At 41.5% G+C, this 26,212-nt stretch overlaps 2 protein-coding genes across 5 annotated transcripts in view; both read right to left on the bottom strand.

Moving 5' to 3' along the window:
* The window catches only part of KIF5C (kinesin family member 5C), a 326,400-nt gene that overhangs the window by 63,476 nt on the left and 236,712 nt on the right, over nucleotides 1-26,212 (bottom strand). For 2 of the 3 annotated variants that reach the window (XM_081167632.1, XM_081167630.1), the window contains exon 1: nucleotides 11,885-12,576. In XM_081167632.1, the coding sequence (XP_081023758.1) occupies nucleotides 11,885-12,010 (126 nt within the window). In that variant the 5' untranslated portion in view covers nucleotides 12,011-12,576. Of the gene's footprint in view, nucleotides 1-11,884; nucleotides 12,577-26,212 lie in introns of those variants that run through there. The other variant, XM_081167631.1, reaches the window with a different exon arrangement.
* EPC2 (enhancer of polycomb homolog 2) overlaps nucleotides 19,667-26,212 on the bottom strand; it is a 46,916-nt gene continuing 40,370 nt past the window's right edge. Inside the window, exons 11-14 of one of the 2 annotated variants that reach the window (XM_081167660.1) lie at nucleotides 23,820-23,956; nucleotides 22,544-22,700; nucleotides 21,731-22,064; nucleotides 19,667-20,922 (exon numbers count right to left, since the gene is read on the bottom strand). In XM_081167660.1, the coding sequence (XP_081023786.1) occupies nucleotides 20,850-20,922; nucleotides 21,731-22,064; nucleotides 22,544-22,700; nucleotides 23,820-23,956 (701 nt within the window). In that variant the 3' untranslated portion in view covers nucleotides 19,667-20,849. The remainder of the gene's footprint in view (nucleotides 20,923-21,730; nucleotides 22,065-22,543; nucleotides 22,701-23,819; nucleotides 23,957-26,212) is intronic. The other variant, XM_081167661.1, reaches the window with a different exon arrangement.

Genomic DNA, 26,212 nt, shown 5'->3' with positions numbered 1-26,212 from the left:
TGTCTGCGAAAGAGAACTGTCTTCATACATATATAATGGATCTGACAGAAATACTACATTGAACTTTACAGAAAAATAATAATAATGAAACTGTTTTTTTCTGAATTTTTTAAACACACACTTGCACTGCCAGAATGCAGGGTTTTCAGTGTTAATCTCTATTCTGTTCATAATATCACAATCAGAACTGCACGCACCTCCCCTATGTCTGGACACCATTGCATAAAAACATTCATTCTACACCTTTAGGTGCCAGGCAAAAATGTTCCTTTTTAACCAGGCCTCTGGTTGATTTGATTGACATCCTATGTACACCCTATTAAAATGTGGCTTGGGGGGGTATTATTGAGTTGTTGTTTTTATTTTGATTATGTATTGTGTGGTTTTATATTTTGATTTTATTCTGTGAACTGCCCTGAGACCTCCAGGTATAGGGCAGTATAAAAATTCAAAAAGCAATAAAATAAAAGTAATCAACTCAAATATACTATTGCCACACTATTTGTCATGAAATAGGGTAAAATTCATTTCTTACGTTTCTTCATGCTGCAATAGTGTAATTGCACAATTTCACACATTAAGCCTTTTGCTGCACTGTACAGGACTATGATCAAACAAGAAATAATGCAGGTGCACATTTTGCTTAGATGTGTAGTTCTCATCTACTTCCCGACTTTTGTGCTTTACATGCTGTTGGACATGATGTTCTTTTTTCAAGACCCCATAATCAATTATTGTTTCAACAATTCCTCATTGATTCCTTTTGTCATTTCTTCCAATTTTGTTCTAATCTCACCCACTGTGTTTCACTTTCCCCCCTCCTGCCATGCCATTTTCAGTCTGCAGCCAGTTTTCTCACTTAGAGAGGGGGGGGGGAGGTGGAAATCAATATTCTAAATCAAGAGAAAGCAGAAGCAACCCAGCTGAGAAGCACAAAGCACAGTCAGCACCAGCTAAATAACCGAGCCAGGTCACCGGTGGCTTGAATTCTAAACCCAAAGAATACTAGTCAGCAGGATACCAGCTTCTAAAGAGAGCAAACAGGGTGGGGAGGGAAAGCATTTCCATTGATGAAGTGGTAGCTAGTGATATTCCACAATTTACTGCACACTACAAAGCCTTAATCTGTGTTCATATCATATCATATCATATCATCATATCATAATGTATCATATCTTTCTTTAAAAGCATTGTGGAATAAGTGATGGGGACACTGACCTCTTTGAAGGCCAAGGCAAGAATGCTGGTCTGTAAAAACATGGAAAGCCCCAACACTATCATTCATTTACAATGGGACCTCCTTTGACACCCTGACTTGGCTGTCCAACAAAGGCGAGCAATGAATTAAGATTCTAATATTGCAGCTGATCCCATATGATCAAGAAGCATGCGCTGCCTCAGACACTCACAATGGCACATGCAGTTGTGCATGTTGACACACACAAAACATCTGTATTCTTCTGGCCTTTTGAACCCAACAAATGAAAATCTCATCTGCCTGCATTCCAATTCAAGCGAATTTATCAAGGTCTAAACATTAAATGGAACTTGCTTTATTTATTTATTTGATGAGCATGGTCATTAATGAGCCAGATTCTAACATTCTTAATCAACATCCCATCATCCCTGATCATTTGTCATGCTAGCTGGGGCTGGTAGGAGTTGCAGTTCAGGAACTTCAGCCATAAAGCATATTAAATATATTCTAGGCAACTTCAGCAGTAACAGTAGCCTTTTTGGTGGAGTTAGCCAGGGCCCTGCCTTCCCAGACGTGCAAGACATCAGCCAAAGAGCAAGAATCAGGACTTGCGGGTTTTACAGCTATGTGGTCAAGGTCATAGGCTTCCCCATAGCTCTACCAAGTGCTCGCTGATGCGTCTTGGAAGGGCCTCAAATTCTTCTGAATGTGAACCTGAATCAAATGCAGCAAACCTCAGAAATTTATATCATTAATTGTACTTTGTTCACATAGGCTGTCTAAAATGACTAATTATCCTCCCACTTATAGCCAAGATCCAGATTTTGCCTCTAGTGTTCCAAGTAAAGATGTTGGCTAGTGTTTCTGGACCACAAGAGATCCAGTTGCTTCTAATGAACGTCGTATAATCAGAATGACTTGACAAATAATCCTGACACAAAGCCAGTCTGATGAAGGTGAGACCTCTGGTGATGCCAAAAGGATGCAGCAAACTAGAAAGAATGAAAAGGGGAAAGGAAAAACTTCAGTCTTGCAGACAAATAAATCCCTACCTGAAAAATGGTATGATTAAGCTGCAGAGTACTTTCCATGTTATATCTTACCTAGCTGGGTCTTTGGCACAGGCAAAGCAACACTCAACAAAACTGATAAAGCAAAAATACGATTTTATGTAAATAAAATTTGCTTCATTTTAAAACATCATATCCAGGATGGGAATTTTTGTTCATTTTCCGACATTAAGAGACCAATAATTTATACTAGATGTAGTTGCCAGTTACAGAGGTCAAATGTAATTTGAGGAATTGTTTATATCTTTGATAAAAGCACACAAAACAAATGTCACACTTCTCAATAATCAACCATCTCAGCAGATTCTTCTGAAATATTGTTCTCATGCTCCATTATGGTCTTCTTCTTTTTGCTTCTACTCCATATTCTTGTACCAATGGAAATAAAATGTATATCTGTCCAATTACAGAGGGATGGAAGCAGGGGATTACCCTTTTATGCCTTTTTTGCAAGACCAAGCTCTTTTTTCCTTAGTGCTGCTCTTCCCTCCACTTTTCAAAAACTACCATGCATCGAAGCAGCATTTAACAATGTAGGATAACTTGACACAGAGCAAAAGGACAACATTTAACCCAAAGCATTTGTAGTACTGGGTAAATGCAGGTGCATCATATATATCAAGCTTATATCATGGCAACAAAATGCCATGGTACAAAGTTTAGGCATTTCATTATTTTATAAAACGGAATAATTCAGGGGTTTATTGGGCTACCAGTGTTGTTTTCATGATGGTTTCACAACCATTTGTCTTTTCATAGACTCTTATTTTATAATAATAATAATAATAATAATAATTTATTATTTATACCCCGCCCATCTGGCTGGGTTTCCCCAGCCACTCTGGGCGGCTTCCAAAAGAATATTAAAATACTATGGTACATCAAACATTAAAAGCTTCCCTAAACAGGGCTGCCTTCAGATGTCTTCTAAAAGTCTGGTAGTTGTTGTTCTCTTTGACATCTGGTGGGAGGGCATTCCACAGGGAGGGCGCCACTACCGAGAAGGCCCTCTGCCTGGTTCCCTGTAACTTGGCTTCTCGCAATGAGGGAACCGCCAGAAGGCCCTCGGTGCTGGACCTCAGTGTCCGGGTAGAACGATGGAGGTGGAGACGCTCCTTCAGGTATACTGGACCGAGGCCGTTTAGGGCTTTAAAGGTCAGCACCAACACTTTGAATTGTGCTCGGAAACGTACTGGGAGCCAATGTAAGTCTTTCAAGACCGGTGTTATATGGTCTCGGCGGCCGCTCCCAGTCACCAGTCTGGCTGCTGCATTCTGGATTAGTTGTAGTTTCCGGGTCACCTTCAAAGGTAGCCCCACATAGAGCGCATTGCAGTAGTCCAAGCGGGAGATAACCAGAGCATGCACCACTCTGGCGAGGCAGTCCGCGGGCAGATAGGGTCTCAGCCTACGTACCAGATGGAGCTGATACACAGCTGCCCTGGACACGGATTTAACCTGTGCCTCCATGGACAGCTGTGAGTCCAAAATGACTCCCAGGCTGCGCACCTGGTCCTTCAGGGGCACGGTTACCCCATTCAGGACCAGGGAATCCCCCACACCCGCCCGCCTCCTGTCCCCCAGAAACAGTACTTCTGTCTTGTCAGGATTCAATCTCAATCTGTTTGCCGCCATCCATCCTCCAACCGCCTCCAGACACTGACACAGGACTGTCACCGCCTTCACTGGTTCTGATTTGAAAGAAAGGTAGAGCTGGGTATCATCTGCATACTGATGAACACCCAGCCCAAACCCCCTGATGATCTCTCCCAGCGGCTGCATGTAGATGTTGAAAAGCATGGGGGAGAGGACAGAACCCTGAGGCACCCCACAAGTGAGAGCCCAGGGGTCTGAACACTCATCCCCCACCACCACTTTCTGAACACGGCCCAGGAGGAAGGAGCGGAACCACTGTATGACAGTGCCCCCAGCTCCCAGCCCCTCAAGACGGTCCAGAAGGATGTTATGGTCGATGGTATCAAACGCCGCTGAGAGATCCAGCAGAACTAGGAAACAGCTCTCACCTTTGTCCCTAGCCCGCCGGAGATCATCAACCAGTGCGACCAAGGCAGTTTCAGTCCCGTGATGAGGCCTGAATCCCGATTGGAAGGGATCCAAATGGTCCGCTTCTTCCAGTAGTGGATAAATCTGTTGGCATCCGTTTGTCTCAAGAGACAATGGAGTGCGCCTCCAAGTCACTGGGGGAGAAGACAAACTGCTGCAATAGCAGCACCGAGGTGACCTCTCTGGGGCACAAGCCTGTTGTTGTTGTTGTTTAGTCATTTAGTCATGTCCGACTCTTCATGACCCCATGGACCAGAGCACGCCAGGCACTTCTGTCTTCCAATGCTTCCTGCAGTTTGGTCAAACTCATGCTGGTAGCTTCCAGAACACTGTCCAACCATCTCGTCCTCTTTCGTCCGCTTCTCCTTGTGCCCTCCATCTTTCCCAACATCAGGGTCTTTTCCAGGGAGTCTTCTCTTCTCATGAGGTGGCCAAAGTACTGGAGCCTCAGCTTCAGGATCTGTCCTTCCAGTGAGCACTCAGGGCTGATTTCCTTAAGAATGGATAGGTTTGATCTTCTTGCAGTCCACGGGACTCTCAAGAGTCTCCTCCAGCACCATAATTCAAAAGCATCAATTCTTCGGCGATCAGCCTTCTTTATGGTCCAGCTCTCACTTCCATACATCACTACTGGGAAAACCATAGCTTTAACTATACGGACCTTTGTCGGCAAGGTGATGTCTCTACTTTTTAAGATGCTGTCTAGGTTTGTCATTGCTTTTCTCCCAAGAAGCAGGTGTCTTTTAATTTCTTGGCTGCTGTCACCATCTGCAGTGATCATGGAGCCCAAGAAAGTAAAATCTCTCACTGCCTCCATTTCTTCCCCTTCTATTTGCCAGGAGGTGATGGGACCAGTGGCCATGATCTTCGGGGTTTTTTATATTTTGAGCTTCAGACCATATTTTGTGCTCTCCTCTTTCACCTTCATTAAAAGGTTCTTTAATTCCTCCTCACTTTCTGCCATCAATGTTGTGTCATCTGCATATCTGAGGTTGTTGATATTTCTTCCAGCAATCTTAATTCTGATTTGGGATTCATCCAGTCCAGCCTTTCGCATGATGACTTCTGCATATAATTAAATAAGTAGGGAGACCATATACAGCCTTGTCGTACTCCTTTCCCAATTTTGAACCAATCAGTTGTTCCATATCCAGTTCTAACTGTAGCTTCTTGTCCCACATAGAGATTTCTCAGGAGACAGATGAGGTGATCAGGCACTCCCATTTCTTTAAGAACTTGCCATAGTTTGCTGTGGACCTTCCATTTTGGATGGCATTTCAGTTGGTCCCAATAAAGGTACTGACTAACTTGATTTTGGAGTTTATTATATTTTAGTTGTTCTACAGGATTTTATATAATTTTAATGGTATGATTTAAGGGTGACACCAACATCATCCATATATGAGTGGGACTGACTTATTGTACAAAGGGGCTTCCCCTTCTTCTCACCCTCCCCCATGCTGCCAGAATTTTTGGTGGGGAGGGGCACAAGGAAGTCCACTTGAATTTTACCCTAAATCTATGGTTATCTGCTTTGAACATCCAGGATGAAACATATGCTTACTCATTCAAAGACATTTTAATAATTTTTTAAAGAAAACACACTGTTAAAAGCACCATTCAAACTATTTTCATGCTAAACAGTGCAAGAAATCAAGCAGAATAAACAATAAAGTTCTGCTAATGAGCAGAACAGCTTTACAACTTACTGTATTAAGAGTTGGGTTTTATTTGACTAATTAAATTGTTGTGTTTAAGTTGCTAAGCATAGATTTAATACCAAAACAAACTTCTGAAATTTATTCCTGACACTGGGACATGAATTGTTGTGACAACTGTTTTTTCTAGGAAGCATACAATGGATGGCTGTCACAAAGTTATCCCTCTTTATTTGAGAACGTTCTTCTCAATCCCTGAGCAAAATGCCTTTATCTAGATTCTTTTATAATGATGCTAGATTTAAGGCACAAGTAAAATAAAAGTACTTCTAAATCACATTGATTTCAGAAGGACTATCCAATAGATACTTAAATCTCTCCCACTGAGATAAATAGGACTGGAAAAGTGCTTTACCTTGGCCAAAACATGCTTCTGTTTGCTCATGCAAACAAAAGGCCTGTCGTGGTGATCCAAGATCCCTGGGGTGCATTCTTTTTTTTATTGACTTTAAACTAACAGGATGCAACAGGCAGCAGATCTGGATTGAAAAGAACTGATTGAAAAGCATGCACTTCATAGCCCACCAGAGGAGTCTATTGAACAGCTAAGGTTTGTACTGCTTTCCAAACCTCAACACTGCCAGCACTGCAGAGGCACAAATGGTTTGCTGAGGTTTGTTTGTTTGTTTTTTAAAAAAATGCACAAATGTTGCTGTTTCCTTTCAGTTTTAAAGTCCATGTGCAAATGGGTGTGATGGGTTCTATCCCACCCAGTGTCAGGACACAGAACCAGCACAGCACTGGACTAAAGCATGCTTACTGCTGTGGAATGACAAGAAATACTGGAAAAAGTAGAAACTATCAGCTGTTGCGCTAACAACAGAGTAATTAGTCCAACTAATCACTGCAGTATTCAGCAGAGAGAGAAAGGAGACCTCAGCAATTACAGGAGGGCCATCGTACAACCTACATTTGTGCAGCATATTCATTTGCAAGCCAGAGTAAACCATGCCTTTGATTGCAAGATAACAATTGGCTGCAATCACTGTTATATTTTTTTTTAAGACAGCAATTTGGTGAAGTGGTGGAACAGTTTTCCTAGCTGTAAAACGAGGCAGGCAGGACATAGAGAGTTAGGCAACAAGTTCCCCCTGAAAAACACCAGCACCTATTAAATCTTGCAGATTTACGTGAGATGCAATAAATCCACTTAGCATGGTGAGCATGGCCTGCCCATAAGAGAGTGTGATAAGTGGCCTGGCCAACCTTTCCACTTTGAAGGTAGTTGTGTGGCAATCCTCTCCAGCTTCAGAGCTGGGAGAAAGGCTAGGAACTGCATGCCCAAGGAGAGGAGAATAAGCAAGGTAGGTGAGGAAACATTGGTTGCCTCAGTCTAAAGATGCCCACAGTAGCTTCGGACAGGGCAGCACAAAAATGTGCACACCCTCATCTCCCAGTCTTTCTTGAGGGAAAAACCAGCGTGGGAAGTTGCTGGCTATGATTTGGGGGCTTGTCAGCAAGACCACCCAAAAACTAACTGCTGACTACACACAATCCGAAACATTCTCTAACCCTTCACATTTTGAACACGGGAATATGAAAAGGTTTTTGTTGTCAAGCTAATGCCACCACATTGGCATAAGTTGATAAGTTCATGAGTTATTCATGTAGCAAATGTAGTTGCCACTAAGTAATCTAAAGGTGCTAAAATTTGTCATCACTTATTGAGTTATTATAGATAATTTATCTTATGAAGTAAGCTAATTCCACAATATCACACACAGCCTGGAAAGAAGGAAGGAAGGAAGGAAAGATATTCAGCAAGCTAAATTTATGCTGAATCAGCTTTGCTTGATTCTGGTGCAAATATGAGGAGTTCAGTCTGTGGTGATGAAGAACACAGAAAATATTGCCACCTGCAAAGTTTACAGAGGAAGAAGAATCAAATCACTGTTGGTTTCCTCCACTTGCCTCGAGACAGCTTTACAAGCAAACAGGTGAAGCAGGCCGTGGTTGGCAATGTTTCCCCCAACTACACATAGCCAGGGATCTGCACCCACACAAGCCCCCTAAAAGAGCCGTAGAAGCCAGGAGAGCAAGAAAGTAGTGAAAGCTGTCCTGAAACAAATGGAAATTACACAATAGGAAAGGACTGGGAGGGTAGAGATTTCCAGTGGATTCCACCCAGCTTACAGTGGTTACATATGCTTCAGGTTATTACATACGCTTCAGATTATAGATTCCTCTAACCCAGAAATAGTACCTCGGGTTAAGAACTTTGCTTCAGGATGAGAACAGAAACCGTGCTCCAGTGGCGCAGTAGCAGCAACAGCAGCAGGAGGCCCTATTAGCTAAAGTGGTGCTTCAGGTTAAGAACAGTTTCAGGTTAAGAACGGACCTCCGGAACGAATTAACTACTTAACCCGAGGTACCACTGTATTTATATTTGGTTTTAGGCAAGAAACAACAGCTAGCTTCAAAAGAGATGCTTCCATGTATTTTCTTTCCATAAGCTAAAAAAAAGGGATATGTTGATTTCTATGGGCAGGGTTCAACTAAGTTGTTCTGTGTGAAGAACAAGTTCTGCTTGCATGATAGGACTTTTCCCTCTTCTCCTCCCCCAAGAGTTCTTCCTGCACTCCCTAAATCTGGTCTGGAAGGCTGGAGGAACCCCCAGAACAGATTTGGGGGCACACAGAGAAAGACCCATTACACAAGCACTTCTTGTTCCCTGCACACGTTTCCCACTTATTGCGCTACATTGAATTTCACCCTATAAAAATATATTCTCAAATTCATCATTGTGCTCTTTAAAAATGAAAGCAAAGCTGTACCAATGAGTTCTAGTTACAAACCATTTTTAAAAACAAACTACTTGAGCAAGGTTTTTACTTTATATTTAGTGATTCTAAAGCTACTTAGTGATAGAACTTTTAAGTATCCAAGGGCAAAACCAAATGCAATTAATAATATCACTGCTGCATCCAGAACTACCAAGCATAAATAGCAAAACATAACGACACCTACAAACACTGTAATTATTGTTTGGCTAATTGCTCACTAATTCAAGTAAAAATTATCTAGCAGAGTACTGACGTAAGCCTATTAGAATAATCATTCGTTAGAACAAAGCCCTATAACCATTTCCCCGACAACATAAATATTACACCCACATACAAATATCTATTGCCATTTTGTTGTGGTTGATAGACCAGAAGTAGAAATGAACAGAGTTGGCTAGTGCTTAATTCATTACTAAAGTTTCCTAGTCCAGCTCTGATGTAACTCTGAAAACTGGGTATGAGTGTACTGACAATTCAAAACAACAATTTCAGAGTGGGGGGCAAATTCTCATTGCAGAATAAAGAGAAGTAGATATCAAATAACCAGTAAAGATCAAATAACCAGACAGATTTCCTTTTGCTTTATCAACTGATAGTTGGTTTGGGTTTTTTTAACTCTTCTTCTTAAAAAAATTAAAATTGTCCATTTATCAAATCTTATAGGAATGTTTATATTTTTAAAGACAAGAAAAACAAAGCACTTCTTTAGACAACATGCAATTAATACTGCCACAGAATGTTCCAATGACAACAACCATACAATAAAAAACAAAAATGTTCAAATAAGAATTCAGCTAACAATTACGGATGCCAGGGGATTGTTCCTGGGACCTTGCCCTACACACTCACAAACCTGTTATGATAGAAGCACCAATCCCTTCTCACACCTCTGAACATAATCTGTCTTTGACAGTCACCTTCTCTCAGCCATCCCTACCTTCTCAAAGTTATTGTGAGACTCAAATGTCGCTTTGTGGTCCAGAGGTAAAGGAGGGAGGATACAAGGGTAACAAAAACAAAGGTTGTTGAAGAAGCTGCCCACCAATGTTTTAGAAATGTAGCTTTCAACTCCTTTAATAAAATGCTTTCCATACTGACTTTGTCCACTGAAGAGTCCACCTATCTGTCGAGGACTCTCTGGTATATTCTGTGGTGCACACTCAGTTCACTAGGGTCCACAGCTGCACACCACCAGGAACTCCAGTAAAGGGCAGGCAAGCTGAAAGCTTTGTCTACCATTACTGATCTTCTAATTAAACCAGTTTCCTTGGAACACATTTTGAAAATCTTAGCATGGAGGCAGAAGGTTGCCATTATTCAGGGGAATTCAGGTGGAAGGTTGCCATAGATTCATATTACAAGACTATTAGGTAATTCATATTGCAAGGAGAAAATTACCACAAATTGCCCTGAAGGCCAGATACCTCTGGAGTTGAGGTCAGATATATAGGCATCCTCTCCCCCACCCATGCCAGCACATCTAGGACAAAGGAAGAGCAAACGTCTCAACCAAGGCCAATATGATCCTGTAAGTGATAAGGAAAGGAACTCCTGTTAAGCGAAGGTTCTCTCTCTCTCTCCCTCCCCATAATGCAGCAAGAAGAGCAGGAAATGAACACAGCAGGCAACGAGTGAGCATCTCTGGATGGAATACATAAATTTTGCTCTTGTCTGCAGAGACTGCAGCTTGGCATGCTTTTAACTCAGGGCTGCAAAAATGGATGAAAACACAAGCTGGGTTGGCAGAGGGGGTGGGAATTCCTCCACCTCTAATTCTCTCAGCAATTTCTTGCCACCTGTCAATCAGTCAAAGGCATCAGGAGGGAGCATGTGAGCATGCCCAGTGATCCAGATGACATCAGCTTGATCAATGCTGGGGATTGGAAGGCTACAGCAGCAAGGAGGGAAGGGAGGCAGCTGGAAGAGTCAATTGGGGTTGACTCTATTCAGTTCCCCACCATTGCCCTCTGCTGCGGCTATGAAAACAAGGAACTCAGCCAAGCAGTACCTTACATGGCAGGTTTTCCCCTGCAGAAAGCATCCAAAACGGGTTGAAGGAGGATGTTTTGTTGCAGGGCACTAACGTTTGGCAGATGTAGGAATTAAATGTAGTATCTGGCCTATAGGAGCAAAGGACGATAAGACAAGAAACGGGCACTTCAACAAAGCTAGACAAGGGAGTGAAACATTAAATAAATAAATAAATGCTTGCATTTCATGCTTTTTCTGCACCACCATTCACAGTTACTTTCTCTAGACCTATTTATGCCTATCTATCAACTGAAGGCAACTATGTCATGCATCTGCCAACGTGGGCTCTCAGCCCACAAAAGGCTCACACCGCAATAAATGTCAAGCTTTCGAAAAGGTTGCCGCAAGACACTTGGCTGTGCCATTCCCCTTATGCTCCCGCACATGAGATGGCTTGAAATGTTGCATCCCCCAAAGGGGGGGGGAGAGAATGCTACCACCAAACACCTATATTACCTGACACCCACCCACCCCCCAACAAAACCTACCCACACCCTTTCCCACAGCTTTTGGGTATCTATTCCAGCTAAAGAGAAGAGGAAGAGGCATTCTCCTTTGGGACCCCCCAAGATGATCTCCAAGTCTGAGGAGTAAGGGAGGAAGACACCCAGGCGAGGCGCGACCTTTCCTCCCACGGCAAGTGCCTGGAAGGGGTTTCCCAATCTCATCCCCGCACCCTCCTCCCGCACCAGGAGCTCAAGGTGAATAAAAAGAGCCTGGATGGGAAAGCCACCCAGCACACAGAAAGGCTCCAGAACAGCAGCCAAGGTTGGGAACAATGGGCGGAGGAAGGAGGAGCACAACAATGCAGTGCGAAGGCACGCCAGGCAGGGGGCCCAGCAATGTTGCCGGGCGGGAGGAAATTGGCAGGTCTCTCCTCTCCGCACGTTGCTGCAGGAGGCGAGGGAAGGTCCTGAGGCGAAGGGGGCCAAGATGAAGGCAACTCCCTCGCCCGCGCCCCTCACCAAAACAACAACAACAAAAAAGCCACCCCAAGCAAGGCGGCGGCGACCAAGCTTACCCCGACCACGACCGTCTCCTCGCCTTTGAATTTGGGGATGAATTTGTCCCCGCGGAGGATCTCGGCTTCGTTGAGGGGCCGGAACCGGCACATCACTTTGATGCTGCATTCGGCTGGGTCCGCCATCTCGGCGCGGGGAGGAGGTGGCGGCGCCTTGACCTACGGCGCGTGGCGAGGACGGCCCGCTCCTTTGCCCCCCTCCCCGGCTTCTCGTTTCTTTTTTTTGGGGGGGGGGGTGTTCGAGCTGCAGGGAAAGGAGCCCGGCCCGGTCAGGAGAGGCGGCGGCGGCAACGAGGCATGCCCGGTTGCCTCACACGACGGCGGGCGAGCGCCAGCAACTTAGGCAGGAGAATAAACAGAAGGGCGGGAATGGCCTGAGGTGAGGGGTGGGGTGGGGGGCGCCCGCCTCAGCCCCTCGAAGGTTTCTTCAGAGGCGGGCAGCCGGTGCCGTGAAAGAAAAGCATCCAACTACAGGAATGCATATGGTCATTCGAAGCCTTTTTATATAAAAAAAATGAAGCCGGGTCCTTTGCTGTCCACGCCGCCCCACTTCCTGCCCACTCAAACGCCGGAGCCGCTTGCTAGCTTTGCAAGCTCTGCTGCTGCTGCTGCTGCTGCTGCTGCTGCCGCCGCCACCATCCTGCATCCCCGCCAGCAAACCACCTTCTCCCTCTCCCTCTCTCTCTTCCCCCACCCTCAAGGGCTTTGTGACTTCACTGCATTACATCAACCCCTCCCAAAGCTCACGGGCTGGAGGGGGAGAAGTTCCTGGCGCATCCTGGGAGTTGTAGTTCTTGGAACGACAGGTGGGGAGAGCGGGGGACCGGAGAGACTAGGCGGGAAAGAATGGGAAGAGAGGTGGTTTTCCTCTCTCCCCACCACCAACTTCCCCCCTCCCCCTTCTCCTAACGTTTTGCCATATTTTGGCACCTGGAGGACTTCTAACAAATACAAATAGAAAATATATTTCAAATTTTCAGAGCAGAATGGCACAATGTTAGCATGTATCAAGCCTGAAATCACTCGTCAGACTGAAAATCAGGCGCCTCCTGCCTAAAAGAGAAGGTTGCAGTTCTTCCTCAAAACTCGTACACAACCCCATCCCATAGTCCCAATATCGGCATATAGTATCTTAAGCATACTAGTTTTAGAGTGCCTTGCTTGAAACAACTTGTGAAAGTAATATTATCTGCCAAGTATGATGTTGTTGTTTGCTTTTTTCTTAAAAAATGTTTAAGGTTATTCTCATTTTCCAACTCATACTGAAATACTGTCCCTCAATGAGGCCAAACTTAGATTCACAAAAAGTTTAGGGGTATGCGTATCCCTGCGTACCCCCAGAAAAAAAGCACTGATGATTATTATTACCCCTTTCTGAGATCTTCCTGATGTTGCCTCTTCACATTTTAATTTACCGGTACTTTTAATTTACTTAACTTAAAAATCCTGCTCTCCACCACTGGCTCATTGGGTGACGTTGGGTATATTACTCTGGTAATCCTTTCAATCTTGCCAACAAAGGTCCGGATAGTTCAAGCCATGGTTTTCCCAGTAGTGATGTATGGAAGTGAGAGCTGGACCATAAAGAAGGCTGATTGCCGAAGAATTGATGCTTTTGAATTATGGTGCTGGAGGAGACTCTTGAGAGTCCCATGGACTGCAAGAAGATCAAACCTATCCATTCTTAAGGAAATCAGCCCTGAGTGCTCACTGGAAGGACAGATTCTAAAGCTGAGGCTCCAATACTTTGGCCACCTCATGAGAAGAGAAGACTCCCTGGAAAAGATCCTGATGTTGGGAAAGTTGGAGGGCACAAGGAGAAGGGGACAACAGAGGACGAGATGGACGGTGTTCTCGAAGCTACAAACATGAGTCTGACCAAACTGCGGGAGGCAGTGGAAGACAGGAGTGCCTGGCGTGCTCTGGTCCATAAGGTCACAAAGAGTCGGACACGACTAAACGACTAAACAACAACAACAACAATCCTTTCAATCATATGGGTACCCAACTATCCATGACTTCTCTGGAACCATCTGAATATTACGAAATTTAAAATATTTATATTAATAATTAAATATTTGACTTGCCTCCTCACAAGTCTTTCCAATAGGATTGCTTCCCTTTTGCTTTTCTCGCAGGTTCATGGATTCTTGCTTTGTCAGCAAAGCACTACTTCACTGCTACTTAGAAAAAGTTAATGGAACATGTTTCCAAGATAATGTTGCTTGCACCAGCTCAAGCGAATCATAATTTTATGGTGGTTCCAGGCTTCATTGCACATGTACTTTAAAAAAAATAGTTTTTGCTCACTGTCCTTTGCCTTATGTTGGTATTTCCCATTCATGTTACAGTGTTTAATGATCAGTGCACACCTATTATAGATCTGTCCCTCCTTTGTGAGGCCTTTCTGAGCTTTAGTAGTAATTGATAGGCAATATTTATACGAAGTATATTACCTGGTTCTGTTAGTGTAGACAAGGCTGCTACTTAGTGTTGCCTCTCCTCTGACGTGTTCCCACTGCACTCAAGATTATTTCATTGTTATTCAGCCTTCCCACCAATGAGCTCAGAGAAGCATGCACCAAACTCATATTATATACACTGTTCTATATTATTGAATCAATGCAGTACATAAATTGTCAGGTTGCCCCTGTGCAATAACTCATGCACCCAATCCTTTTGGAATGCACAGTGCACACCAAGATTGATCTGACTAGCTGTCAACCCAAATACCTTCCAACAAATATTTGTTCCATTATGATCAATGAGACCCCAAAATGTGTTTAGAATTGGGGTGTTTTGAAAGACCTTATATTAAGCTGCCATCCTGAGCACAAAGCAGGAACCTAGCATGAAAAAAATAATTTCTATGGCTCTTGCTGTGTGCTCAGGATGCTAGCTTAATATAAGGTATATTAAGCTTCTTGAAGAAGTACCAAATGAATGGATGAATCATCAGGCTATACATGCTTACACTGAACTTAGCAAAGTTTATTTCTCCGTATATCTGCGTAAGTTCAAACTATAAACGTCTTACACTGCTTTCAGCCATATATATATATATATATATATATATATATATATATATATATATATATATATACACACATACACACACATGCTGTTCAGTTAGTTATTTCCATTATCTATGGAGGATTAATATATATATTTATATTTATATATCCTTTATTCTTATAGGGACGCGGGTGGCGCTGTGGGTAAAACCTCAGCGCCTAGGACTTGCCGATCGCATGGTCGGCGGTTCGAATACCCGCGGCGGGGTGCGCTCCCGTCGTTCGGTCCCAGCGCCTGCCAACCTAGCAGTTCGAAAGCACCCCTGGGTGCAAGTAGATAAATAGGGACCACTTACCAGCGGGAAGGTAAACGGCGTTCCATGTGCTGCGCTGGCTTGCCAGATGCAGCTTGTCACGCTGGCCACATGACCCGGAAGTGTCTGCGGATAGCGCTGGCTCCTGGCCTATAGAGTGAGATGAGCGCACAACCCTAGAGTCTGGCAAGACTGGCCCGTACGGGCAGGGGTACCTTTACCTTTACCTTTATCCTTTATTCTTAGGTCACCTCCTTATATTGTCCTTTCTGCAGCGTTTTTTTCATGAATGAAGACAAGAGAGACTTTATACCTTTTCACTAATAATTTAAACATTGTACTTCATAATAATTTCCAGTATTCATCAGAGATCCTGGGTCTTAAAGCATTGGTTTGAAAGACCTGTCCTTCGAGCCAGAAGTCCTACTTGCAAGTTCTAGATGAGCAGACTATCTGTAGCTGCTAATTGCTGGAGGAAAGGCACTCCATATTCTTGGATTGGTGCCCTAATTTCCATCACCCCAAACTGCACAGAAAAACAATCTAGCCAATGGGTAGATTAGAAAATCTGTTACACAGGAAAGTGTAGAGCTGAGTGCTTAAAGCTGAGTGCTGAGTGCCTAAAATCTTTTAACTGTGATGAAGTGACCCGCCATATAAGCCTAAAGATCCCCAGAATGGGACAGACAGATTTAGAAAGCTATACAGTATTCCAACTTCTAAAGGACTATTGATATCTGGAAAAATATACTCAAATAGAACTTAGCCGCATCTATTCATTTACTATCTAAATTCATACATTGTGATCTAGAGAAACCTGGGACACTTGAAACTAGGTCCTAGGGCTTCATTCTGGCTCAGACCAGGAGTATTTTCTTCATTTGTTTAGCATCTTTGTCCAATATCTGCTACATATTATTAATGCCGGAAGTTTATGAAGAAAACAACAAACAGCCTGTGCACCGAGCAACCATTGTAATGTTTTATAAAAACTATGTATCAAATCCCTGGGAAGAAGATAGCTGTGGCTTCTTGCCAGATAGTGTTGCAAAACCATCACATGGTGATAATGTAGTGCAACAGTGTCAACATGAAAGTGTCATGTCTTGCATAAAACGTTTTCTATGTAGACAAGTTTGTCATATGACAAGTGGTTGTTACTTCACAGATCACAGAGCTGTTTTGACTAGAATGAATAGTTTATAATATTAAATTACAGAATGTATTGTTGTTATTAGTATAGTTTGATTGCCACTAAAGGATGGCTATCAATATGAAAGGTGATTTGTAGATTGATAAGTACACATACATTGAGGCAGGCAAGTTGTCACAGTTCTTAACATAGTGGTAGTCAATGTTTTGTTTCTGCTCAAAGGCAAACAGTCAATCCATTACATTTTGACCTGGACCACGTGTTCCTTAATAATTTATAAACATTAAAGAACAAAACACGACATTCTGAGGGATTACTTTAAATAACCTCAATGTTTTCCGGTTCATTTGCTAATTAATCCCCAGAATATTGAATTGCATTCCTGACTTCACTCCCCTCTAGGTTTATTCTTCCCACTTGAGCTCACTGTTGGCCTTTTTACCTGCTGCATAAAATCAGTAGAAAGGTTTCAATGCGGCAATGACAGCATTCCACCTAATGGTGAATTTGGGTGATCAAGTGCCTAAAAGTTTGGAAGTAAAACAAAGGCTGCTCAAAAAGTGGCTATTACATATTCAGGGTCTTTCCTGAATATAAATTTGCAAATTAAAAGCCCTTTAGCGCTATGTAGCATGGTGGGACAAAGTTAGAGGTTTGGAACACATACCAACGTTTTGTAATCCACTAGACTAGTACTAGTACATGAACCCAAGCTGTTGGCTCCACATCTTAGGTACTTCTTCTCTTACAGTGGCAGCAGTCTTCTTGGTACTAATAAAAGGTATGAGCAGAGCCCCTCCTCAAATGTTGCAGAGTCCCACCCTTGGTGTGCACATGTTACCTGACTCTGTGGAAGAAGTGGCTGAATAAAATGAAAGAATATTAACAGGAGTCTCTCTGCTATAATTTGGGTCTTAATTTTCTAAAAAGCACAACCTGTCTGCATGGAAGTAAGAGCATGAAACTTCTGCATACAGTTGAGTGCTTGGCCAGGGAGAACTGAGGGGCCAAATTTGAATGTCCTTTGCTGCAACATGAAAACCATAGGGGTTGTTCAACAGGGAATCCAAACCACCCTTACTTTTTATCTGATGTATTAACAACTGACTATATTGCAGGGCTGAGCTACTCTCTCAGCACAGACCTTCAACCAGTAACAGGAATTGATTGAATTACACTGCAGGGTTGTTGCGTATCAGTCCAATCTGCAGCATAGACTGCAGATTACTGAACTCACCCAGTTAACTCCAATCTCAACTTAAGCACATGCAACAGAGATCTAATACTTCTGCACAACACTGCCCGATTGTTGCAAACAATGACCAACAGCATATCAATGGGAACCCTTCCCAACTCCCAAATGCATCTGCTTTGGAATTGGCATTAGTAGGTTTATAATTTTTTTAAAAAAAAGTTTAATAGATTTAAAATTTAGAAAAATAATCTTCCTTCATACCACCTTTTGTTTTTTTGGTGTGTGTGTGGTAGAAACATATTGGTTCCCGGTCTAATTAAAATATCGGATTTCTCCATTAATTTATGCTCTTGCATCCCTAGGAGCATCTAAAAATAGCTTGGTCAGTGAGAACTAGGAAATGAATGACCCAGGCAGAGTTTTCTTTGTACTCTTTTATCACTATGTAGGTCTTTTCCCATTCTTCCTTTTCAACTGCTTCATTCAATTTCCCTTCCACCTGGTTGCCAATTTTTTTCATTCAGTTGCTCAGCATTCCATGCCATTGAGTTGATGAGGCCTCCCCCGCCCCTTAGTTTATGCCTGTTTTTTCTGTTTCTGCAAACCTCAATGTTCCCCTAATCTGCAGGTACCTGTGTACAGGTGCTGCACGTTGTCTGCATAACAGTTGGCATTCTCCCCTGAAGTTGTGAAATAGAACGTATGATTTCAAAGTGATGCAAATCCTGCTACTAAACAGGATGGTTACCAGAAAAGCACCTTGAAGCTGGACTTAAGTGACATCATTTCTCCCTTTGCCCACAGAGTATTAACCAAAATTCCAGATATATTTGAATTATTGGTTCTTTCTTTAGCAGTGATTCTTCAGACTGATAAAATGAAGGAAAAGCAGACCTCAATATACCAGTTTTTCACGGCTTGAACGGTTAGATGTTCAGTTTTATTTCGAAGATATGAGGAGCCACGTTCAGTACTTCTGTAGGTTCTTCAGGACAATTTAACTGACTCCCTATATTTTGCTAACAAACAATATCCTATACCCAATATCCAATATTTAGACTGGCTCAGTAGTATGTATGGAGCCGTCAAGCATGGGTCACCTATTCATTAACTTCTTACCTTTTTTCACAACCAAATCTTAACAAAGCATGAGGAAGGATAACATATATGCTGAAAATTCTTCTGAGAAAAAGCCATTCAAATCCTTTTCTTTCCTTCTCTGCAATGTTTTAAAAACTCCAGGAGTTCATTAGTTGCCAAGAGGGGGAATGTCCTCTGGCTCTCCTCTACTTTTAGACAATCTGAAAACTCTGGCAGCAAAGAAGCAAAGAGGCTCAATGCATTTTACTTTAGAACAGATAACGATTCTTTATATAATAACTGATGGAAGTATATTAATAACATGGTATACACACATGATTTATACTTTTTTTAAAAAAAAGATGCACAACATAAAACCATGTAATATAATATAATAAAACCTAAAGGCAGCCTAATTCAGATGTCACTTGTTACTTTAAATATGTTCAGTCCCACTTCAAAAATATAAATTCAGAAACAATTAAAATTAGAGAAGCATTTTTGTCGTTTTCTTTGCCACATACATAATTCGAGTAGTAAATTTCTATTTAGATGATTCTGCAAAAGCAGGTGCAGCATAAGTTACAGCTATGAGGTAGGGATTACTTGTGCAATATGCACTAATGTACATCGATACAAATGAAGGAAAACTTGCCCCTTTAAACAGATTGAAGCCCCAATGAAGAGATTGGCACATGCTGCCGTGTGTTGCCCACACAGTTCTGCACATGCCCAGTGTTTACCACAGTCTACCAAGTTGACTTTTACAGCACTATTTGTTCAATGATGTCTACACGGTACCAGTCCAATGTTGGGATTCACACGTGCAGCCTCGAGTCCTGGATGCAGAGATCCAGCTCCATGCAGCAACCTTCTGCACATGCACTCCATGATCCAGCCAGTCATGCGCCTCGAGAAGCTTCTATGTGTTGCTGGATGGAGGTGCAAGTGTACATGCTCAACCTCGGAATATGATAGGCAAACTGTTCTCCGCATTGTGAAATAAATACGTATGCAAGGTGCCCATGTTTTGATATGTATTTTTATTTCCCTGCAGTTTTCACTTATCAAGAACAAGTAACAGGGAAAGTTGTCTGAACTAGTGCATAAACAAACATTCTGAAACACCACTACACGTATCTAATTTACAAGAACCGTATAAAAAAAGTCACTAAAACACTACACTACGAAGGTGTCCAACGCTTACAGTCAGACTTTTTCCAACCCGTTACTTGCCTTGTAGCCACAGGAAAACTCTCCAAAATTGAAAGACAATCTGCCACAACCCTCCCCCCTCCCCCATCACCTGGGATGGCTCGATATCTAGACATCCAATAATTATTGCAATGATATATAATGCAATACATACCTGGTAAAATATCATTTATGTGGTGTGTTACAGTTAAAAGCCGGTTAAATTATGCAGACTTCAGATAAAATATAATCAGTTGAAAATTTTCTTCATATCTGCACAGTTTAATATGTGCTAGATGCATAATTTTTTACTAGTCAGGTTTTCTGTGTAATTATTTTTTATAAACTGGTATTATAAATAGAAATATACATTCAAAATATATGGAAAAGTGGGTTACTACATTAAATTTGCATGTATCGATCCATCCCTTTCCCCTGCACAGTAATAGAAAATACTATTTTGCCTTGAACTTCATATTTGACAGTGAAATGCCACTAAAGTATTTACCAAAAAGTCCATCTAAAATTGTGAAACAAAATGAACCAAGTGAAAACTTTACATTTTCTTTAGAAAAAAATTACAAGAATTTTTCCTAGCTATGAATCTTTTAACTTTTTTTTAGACACAAAGTTGGATTTATTTTTACAAGATACAAAATGTAAACATGGCAAAATAAATAGTTAAAACAAGTGATGCAGGATCCCATTTCATGCTCATGATCCCATTAAAGAATTATTTTTAAATCCATTCAGTTGCAAATTCAAGTGCAAAAGCATGATGATGAATATCTACTATTCAAGTAACAGAAATAATATTGATGATACAAATAAACTATTTTACAAGGTAGTGATTTTCCCAATTTTACAAAATGTACATTATATATCGACTTAATATACGATATGATAGTCCATTTAGGTCCATTTTAATTCCCTGTGATCCACAGGGTGTTGTTTTGCATTCAGCTGGAATATAAATGACTACACCATTAGCACAGGTTGAGCCACTGCTTTGAGGTTATGTCACCTCCATTGCGACTGTCGTCTCTGCTATTCCATTCAACCCCAATCGTTCTGGTTCATGGTTCTCTCTGAAAATGTGTTTATAAAAGGAAAATAGTTAATTTCTCAATATTTGGAAAATTAATTATCCTAACTGTTTTTTCCACATTTATTGTATAGATAAATAATAAACATAAACACAAATTAAATTAACTGAAAATCTTACTGTTTATTTTCCAGATTTTTAAAATAAAAAAACTTACCTATTGGATGTTATTTAAAGGTTCATCAAAGTTCTATTTAGTTGAAATGAATCTTATCACATGAAAACTCACAGTACAATTCTGTCCAGGTTTACTCAGAAGTCACAGAAATAGGACTTAGCAGAGATAAATGGACATAAGATCGCAGCCTCAATATTTTCACCAAGCAGTCTAAGTTTCTTCCACAGTAACATTTCAAAAAAAGTTTTCTTCTGATTATAGGCGATTATTTAACTGAAAATCAGGATTGTGGGTACATTCAGTTCCGGGAGCACACAATGTGAAACTGAAAACAGAATTCAGCTTACAGAAAACTAATGAAGGGGAAAATAAAAGGCACGAATGGTAATGTGTGGATTTTCAGATTTTTCCTGAAACTTCAGAAGGTGGAGTGTTGACTGAATAAACTTTACAGTCACTGGGGGTGGAGCTTCATAGCTCCCTGCACCTCCCCGTGACCATCAAAATCAAAACAAATTAGCTCAGAATATAATTAAAATTATATGTAGGATGTGATCTGGGATCAATTCAATTTTATGTTAAAAATAAAAAGCAGAGGTGGTCACATTAAAATCCTGATTTGAATCATTGTCTGTCTGTCTGTCAGTCTCTTTCTCTGTTTATATATACTCACCTTGCTATGCTGCTGATGGCGCTACTAGGAGTCACCTTTGGCACTCTGTCCATACTGGCAGCAACTGTGGCAAGTTTTAAGGCAGTTGGCGATGGTGCTGAAGTCCTTGTATTGATATGTACATTGACTGGAGAAACAACACTGACATTGTTGAGGTGCACTGCGTTGGTGAGACAAGAATTGTTCATGGGAAGCGTTTGAGGGCTGTTTGTGCACAATGCTGGGATTAAGTGGTTTGTGGTGGTGTGGCCAACTGTCCTTACAAGTTGTACAGTTGAGATCCCTGGGCTAGATGACAGAGCCATATTGGTGGAGTACAAAGTTTTTGACGTTGCTGTTCAAAACAAACACACAAACACACATATACAGTAAGATTTCCAGGAATAAACAATAACACGTTCAAGAAAATCAAGGTCATTGTGAAACTAATCTAGAACTAAACACCAGAACACTTTTGCTTAACCCTCCAAAGCCTGTAAAAAATTAAAATGGTAAAGGAGGTTTAAGCTGAGGATAAGATCTGCCAAACTGCTTTGAAAGGGCTTGCACAGTTGAGTGCAGATAGTAAGAAGGATCAAAGCACTAGTGAACACACAGAGGCAGCTACTCACTTCTCTAAAGTGTGGCTGAAACAAAACACACAGTGAAAGTATGACCTTGTCCATTTGATAAAACAAATTTACTCTCAAATGAACAAATTCTCATTTATTTCCTAGGTTTGTTTCCAAACCATCATTTGATTTCACTAAAAATAAGCATCAAGCAGTTTGTTGCAAATCTTACTTGATTGAAGAACAAAAAAGAAATCCATACCTGTGGGCTGAACAACACCATTTATATTGTGGCTGGCACTCTGTTCCTTTGTCACCTCACTGCGACTGGGAGCAGGTGCACTCACCACTGCAGATGCAGCAAAATGGGCGCTGGCCGAGTCAAGCGTTTTTGACATACAGTCAGAGGTGCTTGAGCCCTAGGGAATTTGCACAAAATAATTATTGTTAATTATGGACTAATAAGGAGATGCTGGTGCATTAGCTCAGTGTGCGTCTCATAACAGGCAGAGAAAGTCAAAATATGATTCCAACTCAGTGTTATTACATTTCAATATCATACCCCAGAGTCAAGAGACCATAAATGAGTATCTTTGCCTTTCATCCACACCTCTATTAGCTCAAAATTTTGTTGATCCGTTCTGAAACTATAAAGAGTTCCTTTTGATGTCAATACCTCCACACCCCAAACAGTAGCAGTTCCTGCTACATCAGATACTGCTTGCCAAGAGCTACAGAAGACATTTGGTGGTGTGGTGGTTGTGGCTTCAATGATAATGTGCAGTGTTCTGCATGAGATTATTCTTAAGAATTCACAATTCCAAATAATTTTCAGCAGTAGTGTAATAATTTCCAAACAAAAAATATGGGTGGGCTTACTTATTTTGAGTGTATAATGTGAGTCACTTATTATTTAAGATATAAAAATGTTCTTAAAAACTCATTCACAGGAACAAAAAAATCTGAGGGGTGAAATCAACTAAGCATTTCTTACTCCAATTTTTACTGATTTCAAATGATCCTGTTTGCTGAATCATATTTTAAAATAATCTGTTTCCTTTAAGTAGGTATTTCTGCTACCTAGACCTACAAGCAGAACAACAGTAAAGTTGACCCATACTTTTGATATAGACAGCCATCATGACATTGGCAGAACTTTTTTTTGTTTTGTCGTCTACATATGTGACTGTCCAGTTCAAACAATACATTTGTCTGTGTGTATATGTGAATGTATACCTAGAGCAGGGATAACCAACTGGGTGCCCTCCAGAAGTTGTTGGACTCCAGTTCCCATCAGCCCCAGCCCCATGACAGATTCCAACAGCATCTTTGGCTTCCTAGAGGAAGGTCAGTTCAGGGATGACAGGGATGACAATATGGACAAAAAGTGCAGCGTGAACCATTTTAAAGGAAACAGCTCAATTCCTTTTGGGGGTGGGTAGTTTCATCCTCTCTATCTCTCTCTCTGAGCAGGGATAACTGCTGTAAGAATCAGGTTTATAATAGAAGAAAAACATTTTCCAGAAAAAGAATATTACCTGTGCTTTTGGATGCGTCTGTTGGGAGGAATGCTGAGACTGCTGTTTCTGCTGAAGCTGAGCAAGTTGCTGTCTTTGCATTTGAACTAACTGCTGTTGATGTGTTTGAAATTGTTCTTCTGTAATACCCCCTGTTACTGCAGAAAAGGAGGAGATTATGCTTAAATTTCCTCAAAGAATCTGGCAGAACACAATTCTCATAGCAAACTTTAAAGAATATGAAAACAGGACAAAAAGCAACAGATTTATACAAATCAGTTAAGCAATGTACAGAAGCTTCAGTAAATGCTTTTAATCTTGTGCTGTTTATTGGTTTCTGTTTTGTCTGATGACTACCTGCTGGATCACAACAGTGAACAGTGATTTATAGTATCTAAATATAGATGCTATGGAAGAATTCCTTGTCTAATGAAAACCTTTGAAAATGTGTTATGATTTGAGGTAAGTTACTTAATATTTAAAATGCCACCAGAAAGGAACTCCTTTCACAGGTACTGCAAATAATTTCTCAAGTGGTCCTCAATTAACAGGTTCTGTAATATTCCAAGGATCAATGAGTTTCCTGAGCAAATGTTCCCTTTCCCTTGGAATGTTGAGAATGACTTGTCTCTGTGTTTGGAAAACTCGAAGTATCTTGCTAGAAGTGACTTACTAATGAAGCGAATCACTAGTATAGCTGCTCAATGAAGGCTAGCAAAATGATGGGTAGGGCTGTTTCAGGTTGACAGATTCCCATGACGAAAGGGAAAAGGCAGTTACTACACAGGTATTACTTCTTTGTAGATGAAAATAGCCGTACTGTTTATCATCATTTAATATTTATAAAAGTGACTAAAATGTACTAGTGTTACAAAGGATGAATGCACATGCTTTCCTAGTTTCAATTTATGACGATAACATGAAAAGCATGCCTTGCAATGTTTTATGGTGACTTGTGGTTGTCTTATCATTCAAATTCATTGCAACCTAGTGTGAGTAATCCATGGTTCAATTAGTGACCAAGTTGAAGCTGAAGTAACAACAAAGTTTATAAAGCATTCATGAAATTTTATACTACCCCAAAAATATTTTGTGCTATGGGTGCAATCAAATGGGAAAAGAATCCATCGGTAGTATAGGAAAGGCAGCAATTTGGGAGGCTGCAGATTAATTGCTGAAAATTGCCTCCACCTCTATTCCGCTGATGCATGTCTTGCATTAGTGGATATATACCGTATTTTTCGCCCTATAGGACGCACTTTTTCCCCTCCAAAAATGAAGGGGAAATGTGTGTGCATCCTATGGGGCGAATGCAGGCTTTCCCGGGCTTCTTGCAGCTCCGCACCACCCTCTGGATCCTGGCGCGAAGCCACGCGGGGCTCCGGAGGGTAGCGCAGAGCTGCCTGCATTCCGAAGCCTGGTGCGCGCTGAAGAGCGCCCCCGGGCTTCGCGCACCTCTCCGCAAGCCTGGGGAGACCGGCGCGGCTCCCTAGGCTTGCAGATAGCAGGCTGTTCTGGGGGCTGGGGAAGCTCGGGCTTCCCCCGCGCCTGGGGAGGAAAATTTTTTTTTTCTTTATCCCCCCCCCAAAAAAAAATAGGTGCGTCCTATGGGGCGGTGCGTCCTATGGGGCGAAAAATACGGTACCCACCCACTGGATCCCACCCTATGTATTATTTTAGATAAATGTTATTCAGGAAGTCACCATAGTTTTCTTGAAAGCTAGTACAACTCACAAATTAATGAAGAAAAGGAAAAGTCAATAAAGCAAAAACAAAATTTCCAAATTTTACAACTTATTAACAAACTTGTTGAGCATCGCAGCTTTTGCCTTTGCTGCATTCTGCTGCTGTGCAGCCCTTTTCTACTGCAGCAGGCCAAGACTAACATAAATCCCCAAGGAGTTGAGGAGAGGGGAAAACAGGTTTTCGAATATTAAATACCTCCTATATACTCAAGTGGTTATGGACTAGGTTAAATTGATGCCAGCAAAAAGCAGAAGTTGTAGGGAATTTTTCAACTATTTCAGCCCAATTATGGTTTTGACTTGTACTTGGGAATGGAATGCTACTTGAGCTCTTCAGTGTAAGCTTCAAGTGTTTGGCATTTAGCATCAGAACCTTAGTCTTACGGTTGAATAAAAGATTTGATGTGCCTAAGCATTTCATGTGCCTCTGCATACAGCTGCAAAAAAGGTATCGTGTCCCTAAGCACCAGAACCAAACACTTTTCACCCCAGCTTCACTGAAATAGATTCTTCTGACCATATTTATTTTGGAAACATTCTATTAAGGAGAACAATAGATTACTGTTGTTTTTTTACTGAAGAGTAATGCAGTTGAACCACATTCGGCTTCCACGCATATGCTCTCAACCTTTAAAAGGATGATTTTTGACTCGAACTCAAATCTGATAT

This window comes from Podarcis bocagei, assembly GCF_964188305.1.
Source record: "Podarcis bocagei genome assembly, chromosome: 1".
In the NCBI taxonomy this organism is placed as follows: Eukaryota; Metazoa; Chordata; class Lepidosauria; order Squamata; family Lacertidae; genus Podarcis; species Podarcis bocagei.
This window is presented reverse-complemented; position numbering and strand designations above follow the sequence as displayed.